We start from the raw sequence: 6,829 nt of genomic DNA, 5'->3' as shown, positions 1-6,829 counted from the left end.
AATTACATGGCCGGTCCTTAAAGTATTGGACGGGTTTCATATGGGTCCCTAAACTATGAAATCGCACGTTTGGCTCTCTAATGTATTTAAGTGATCTTATCTAGGTCCAAAATAGACATTAGAAGGATTAGAACCTTATGTGGTCGTGATTTAAGCATGATCCCGCAGGCTACCGCCGCGTGGATGGTGCCCCAGCCTAGCCCTGCCCGACACAGCTGGTTCCTGGCAGCGGCCTCCTTTTCCTCGAGCGCGCTCTGTGCTCCTCCTTTTGCTGCCTCTGCTTCGCACTAGGGAACCCCTGAGCCAACGTCCCACGGTGCCTTGCGTCCACTTCACCACTTGTTGCAGTTGGTGTCACCACAGCGCTACTCATCTCGCGCTGTGCGTCGCGGGGACGGAGCATGGCCTCGGCGCTCCAGCGTAGGTGGCGTAGGCGCTCAACGGCGGGGATGGACACCAATAGGTGGTGGGGAGGCCTCGCCGTGCTCCTGCGAACACACAAGGCCCAACAGAGGCGGCAGAGGTGGTTGAACGAGGGAGATCGTGAGCTGAAGTTGGGCTTGGCAATGGCGACAGCGGTGAACTTTGGCGATGGAGAGAGGAAGGAAGATGCAACGTGCTACTGCAGAGCTCAGGCACCTTTTATAAATGGAGAGAGGAGAAGAGTAGCTCGCGGTTGTGAGCTCGTGCATAGGGCGACAATGGCGGCCGCGACCTGAGCGTAAAGGATGTCGCCGCCAGCCGAGGCAAGTGTGGACGCTGCCACGCTGGGCACTGTGGGACGCCGAGGTAGCAGACCGCAACAGCGCCAGCAGCCATGACCACGGCCGACGGGGAGGCCTGCGCGGTGGTCGCGACGGCCGCCGACATCATATGCTCTTTTAGTTGCGCGGACCTCGCCGACTAGACTCCGCCATGGCGCAAGCACGAGCCTGCCTGCGACGGCGGCAGGAGCAGGGTGTGGCGACAGGGACGACGCGCAGGACCTGGGCTGGCCGGCGATGGCGCGCGGGAAGCGCTCGCAGTCCCAGCGCGAGTCCCCGTCGGCCTCAAGCTCCGCCGTCTCCGCGGACGCGAAGAAAGGAGAAGAAGAAGACGAGGCGCGGCAGCCCCGCGTCGCCCCTTGACTACAACGGCAGGTCCGGGTCCGGCACGTCCACTAGCGGCGATGAGGACAGCGCCTTCTGCTCCCAGGTAGAGCCACAAGTGTTCCCGTCGGCCGCCGCGGCGTTCCAGCTCACTGCGCTCGCGCCCCCACCAAGGGTTTTTGTGCCTAAATCATGTCCACGTGGACAACCACATCAGCTTCTAATCCTCCTTGTGTCTATTTTGGACCTGAGTGAGATCACTTTACGACATTAGAAAGTCAAACATGCGATTTGATAGTTTGGGGACCCAAATAAAATCGGTCCGATACTTTAAAGACCGGCCATGCAATTTACTCTATATAAATTATAGATCTTGGTAAATTCCTAGTTTGAGTTTTTTTCATTTGAGATCACGGAGAGGCTCTAAAGAATAATATAAAGTTTTAGCAGCATATTAGTCGTGTTTTGTATCAATTTTTTTTAAAAAAATCTAAATAACTTTAAATAAAAAAATCTACACTAGAAAGTTGTAGCTCTCATTGAACGCTACAACTTTCGTATACAAAGTATCTTTATCCGATACTATACAAGAAATACTTGACTCAACAAAGCCCGGGTGCGATTAATATACTATTGAAACTTTATAATTATTTTTTAGCATCTTAACAATCTCAAATGATAAAATTCAAAACTTGAAATAAGTAGATCTAATTGACAATTACAATTCTTATATATAAAGTACCTTTATCTGATATCGTACAAGAAAGATATAATTTTTCTAAGGTCACAAGTCCTGGTACGCAATTAATATGCTGCTGAAATCTTATATTATTTTTAGCGTCTTAAAGATCTCAAATGAAAAAACTCAAAACTAGATAGCGGTAGATCTTATCAAGAGCTACAATTTTTTTTCATATAAAAACTATCTTCATCAAGTTCTTAAAAAATATATGATTTTTCTAAGGTGGAGTGTTGTCAATGACACGTGAACACCATCTTTTAGTTCTATATCACGTAGGATAGTGGGTCGGATAAACACCCGTAAAGATCTGGATGAGACTCGTTACAATTTCAGAGAGCCAAAATGTATCTTGGAACTTTAGGGACATAGATGTATTTAGGACCTAAATGACAGCTCCAGACAACTTTGATGAGGGCGGGTAAATTTTACTCTTTTCCAGAATTATAAACATCATATGCATTCCAAGGTTTTCTTTTTGTGCACAACAAAATACAGGTGTATTACATTTACCGGTGCATAAATATTCAAGTCAAAGCACCCAATTAGGTAAGTCCAAGTCTCGCATCATTTGCTTTTTCAAAAGTAAGTGTGGTACCGACAGGATCATCTCGATCAGTCGTCTCGATAAGTGTGGTACCGTTGGCAAAAGGAAAACTAAAGCTGGCAATGATGATTTTGCATCAGTTATGGCACATACATATACGTCTACGATAAACTCTTTTCTTCTTTTTCCTCTCTTATTTATTAATATAAATACCATGCTTCGCAGGGTCATGAAAAAAAAAAGAAACTCTTTTCTTTTCTTTTTTTTATTGTCTTGAAATTCGAAAAGGAAAAAATATTCGGAGCTGCATTTATATCTAAGCCACTGATGACAGGTAGGAGAGGTGGCCGTGGCCCGCGGGCCGTGGCATTTCAAAACTGCATTTATATCTATGCAGTCTCAACTCTCAAAGTCTCTCAACTGAAACTCAAAGAAATGGTGCCGACCACCATTCTCTTCTATGCCACCATTTTTCTTCTGATTTGCAAGGCCAACGCCAACAGGAGCGGAGGAGCCTACAGGAGGTAGCGCTCCTGAAATGGAAAGCCTCCTTAGCCGATGCAAATTCTGTCTTCAGAGGGCAACTCTACCTACTGTTCATGGCTGGGAGTCACCTGTGACGCCACAGGCCATGTCGTTGAGCTTAGCCTTCCAAGTCCCGGGCTTAGGGGCCAGCTTGATGCTTTCGACTTCGCTGTGTTTCCAAACCTCACCAAGCTCAACCTCAACAACAACAGCCTAGCAGGTGCCATCCACAATCTCTGTACCAACTTGATGTTTCTCGACCTGTCAAGGAATTGCTTTTTTCATGGACAAATACCAGACTCACTGGCAAAGATGATCCCCAATTTGGTGTATCAGTATCTGAACTTGTCCTCGAATGGGTTTTCGCTTTTCAGGGACAATACCAAGATCGCTTGCGCCGCTAACAAAGCTCCAAGAACTACAACTCGAATCCAATGTCTTCAGTGGAGGATTCCCGGAGACGCTCACCACAATCTCCACGTTGCAGGTCCTCTCATTGACGAATAACACACTCAGTGGGTTGATTCCGATGGGCATTGGTAACTTAACAAGCTTACAGTTCCTTGGTCTGTCATATAATCTTTTTACTGGACCACTTCCCATGTCGATTGGAAAAATGAAACACCTTGAAGGATTGTAACTTTACAACAACAACCTCAACGGGGAAATACCACCGGAGATTGGAAACATGACTGCACTGAAACAGCTTGATCTCAGGAACAACCAACTGAAAGGTGAGATACTAGCAACCATCTCATTCCTCCGGAATATCAACCATCTTGCACTGGGCACCAACAAATTCACGGGTACCATACCTCTAAACCTTGGCCGCTGGCAGCCACTCCGTCTCATTGGGTTAGCCAATAATAGCTTCTTTGGAGAACTGCCACATGGCGTGTGCAGATCCTTTGCATTAGAAACGCTGATTCTAAACAACAATAGCTTGCCAGGCAAATTGCCATCATGCATAAAAAACTGTTCAAATTTGATATACCTTAGGCTGGGGCAAAACCACCTTTCTGGGTTCTGGCAACATATCACAGGTATTTGGAGTCCATTCCAGCCTAACTGTTGTCGATGTCTCTGATAATCATTTTAATGGAACACTTCCTCCAACTTTCTGCTCATATACTTCTCTTCTGATTCTGGACCTATCAAATAATAATCTCTCTGGAGAAGTTCCCAGCTGCTGGTGGAACTTGCAACACCTGAAATTTATGGATCTGTCAAGAAATGCCTTTGTTGGCAAACTTCCAACTGCAAGGAACCATATCTTTTCTCTTGAATGGCTGAACCTGGCAAAACACAATTTTCATGGAGAGTTTCCGTCTGTCATACAGAAATGTGAGAACCTAGGCACACTCGACCTTGAGGGAAATAGATATGACAGCATAATTCCTTCATGGTTAGGTGTGAAAAATCCATGGCTAAGGATTCTTCAATTAAGGTCAAATATGTTTTATGGGAATATGCCAAGGAAGTTATCACAACTTGCTTATCTCCAGCTTCTTGACTTAGCTGACAACAACCTCACTGGTTCTATACCAACTGAGTTTGCCAACTTGAAATCCATGAGGCAACAAAATATGAAACAGTCTATCATATTTCAATATCAGTATTTTGGACAAATTGATGTAAACTGGAAGGGTAATTATTATGAGGTATTTCAGAGAACAGTTTCTCTGGTTACAGAAATGGACCTATCGAGCAACTTCCTCACTGGTGAAATACCGACAGAGATATCAAATTTACACAGCCTCAAGTTCATAAATCTGTCATGGAATCATCTATCTGGCAGTATTCCAAAAGATATTGGTGACTTGAAGTTCCTAGAATCTCTCAACTTCTCATGGAATCAACTAACAGGCACTATCCCATCAAGCATCGCAAACTTGATGTCTCTTAGTTCTTTGAATCTCTCCAGCAACCATCTATCGGGTGAGATTCCCAAAGGCAATCAACTCCAGACACTCGATGACCCTTCTATTTATGTTAATAATTCTGGGCTGTGTGGCTTTCCTTTGAGCATAGCTTGTCCAAGTGATTCAAGCTCAGTACCATCGTTTGATGAGAAGGGATATCACAAAGATCTTGGCGAATTATGGTTACACTATTGGGTAGCTGCTGGGTTTATCTTCAGAATATGGCTTTGGCTTGGAGTTTTAGGTTTCTGTAAGCCTTGGAGGATGGCAATCTTTGACTGTGTGGACAAGATGTAAAACATAGTTATGATTGTATTATATATTTTGTTAGTTTGCTCAGCTCAGTATTTTAGAGTACAAAAGAATGTATTATGAAGTGCTCAAGTAAGTTCGTAGATGCCCTGTTATCTAGTTTGAAGTTTAAACTACACTCTGAAGTTCCCCGTCCCTATTGAAATGTGTTAGCCAAAGCATGCACATTGATCTGTTGTCAGTTAGTTAGTTACCACTTACCTGACTCCGTTTCTTTTAGTTGAGTCACATCACATGCGCATGACATGTGGACGCCCTGCACGCGTTAGTTGTTCACCGTGGTGTGAATAGTGTGTGGGGCAAGTGCTCCTGATTTGTTCCTAGGTGTCATGAAAATGAGTTGCTTCTTACAATCTGTTTTCTGGCAAATAGTGCTTTCTTTGCCTGATGGATGCATTCTGTATTTGAATGGTAGATTGGCTTTTCTTATTTCAAAGTAGAAACATCACAATGTATTCATTGTGATGCCTATTAGCAACCCAACACTTTTGTTCAGTAACATTCATAGCATTCCATCAAAGCCAATTTTTAAAATAAACAATACAAGTTGATTTTTGCACACTAAGCATGAGAAGATTTATTAGCCTTAGTCAAACATAAGGCTTCCAAACTTGGCTGCATAACAATTTGGAAGTATGACTTCGACTTTGTTTGGTGCAAAATGCCCCAAGCTATTCACGATGCACCAAGTTACTTTATACCAACATGGCAGACCTTCAGCTAAATGTTTGCTCCACTGAACCAGGTTGTTACCGCTTACCAGAATGGAGTAAATGGCATCACAGAAAGTTCCTAATGATTTTGTTAGAACTGTTCTCAGTTGTCTTGTGCTTGTATGCCCTTTGTTTCTCATAGGTCTTAAGCAACCAAGTTTTACACAATATAAAAATATGTAATTAACCTATTTCTTCTATTCCACCAGGATAAAAGGAAGGGATTGATATTTTAATCGAAGCATATTAACTCTACATAGTGATTAAACCATAACTGGATCTTCCTACTTACGCCAGAGCACGCAATCGAACCTGACGTCTTTTATCGAATACAGGAACAACAACATATTGCAAAGCAAAATCGGAAATCCACATGAGAATCCACCCAATTTCTAAGAGACGAGAAAAAACCTCTGCAGCAAGCGAGGGAGGAAATAACATGAGGATTGGCTGGGGGAAGCGGAAGCGAGGGACTCAACGTTAAGTTGGTCGAGCTCGAAGACGAAGAGGGCGCGGGCGACGAGGGGGTGACGGAGATGAAGGTGTACGTACGCCCTGTGACAAGGCCACCCATGAGGCTCCAAGAGTTCCAGGTGAGCCCCTTCTTCCTGGCGGAAGAGGGACACCGCAGCATTGACATGCGGATGCGGTACACCACGCTCTCCGGCTCCACCGAGCTACATCTACCCTCCGCCGTTGTGAAGCAGCTGACGGCGGCTCCGCCGCCGCTGGCGCCGCAGCCGCAGCTGCCTCGTTGATTTTTTTAATTTTTTTTTCTGGAAATACAACTAAATGGGCTTTTCTGTCATTCTCACTGGGCCCGGTTTTGGTTGTAGTGCTGTGTACGTGCCCTTTGAGAGCACCGTATTTGGGCCTTGGGTTTCCTGAAGCTCTGGTGCCGTTTGGACGTAGATTTGGAATGGGAGAAGGGGTTACGAACCTATAACCTTGGATATTTTTTAGAAAATGAAAAAATTCGGGCC

General features: G+C 44.7%; 1 protein-coding gene across 1 annotated transcript; it reads left to right on the top strand.

The window, feature by feature from the left end:
• Nucleotides 1-3,587: 3,587 nt before the first annotated feature.
• LOC136456217 (receptor-like protein EIX2) lies at nucleotides 3,588-5,118 on the top strand. Its single transcript, XM_066456008.1, has 2 exons — nucleotides 3,588-3,705; nucleotides 3,899-5,118. The coding sequence occupies exons 1-2, from the start codon at nucleotides 3,588-3,590 to the stop codon at nucleotides 5,116-5,118; spliced, it is 1,338 nt and encodes a 445-aa protein (XP_066312105.1).
• The last annotated feature ends 1,711 nt before the right edge of the window (nucleotides 5,119-6,829 follow it).

Source organism: Miscanthus floridulus, chromosome 1 (assembly GCF_019320115.1).
Source record: "Miscanthus floridulus cultivar M001 chromosome 1, ASM1932011v1, whole genome shotgun sequence".
NCBI classification, from domain to species: Eukaryota; Viridiplantae; Streptophyta; class Magnoliopsida; order Poales; family Poaceae; genus Miscanthus; species Miscanthus floridulus.
This window is presented reverse-complemented; position numbering and strand designations above follow the sequence as displayed.

What these genes read in the sequence shown, in the direction of transcription:
- LOC136456217 (XM_066456008.1), top strand. Translation starts at nt 3,588, where the DNA reads ATGACTGCACTGAAACAGCTTGATCTCAGGAACAACCAACTGAAAGGT. An exon ending in GGGCACCAACAAATTCACGG is followed by an intron (nt 3,706 to 3,898) that starts GTACCATACCTC and finishes GATATACCTTAG; the next exon opens with GCTGGGGCAAAACCACCTTT.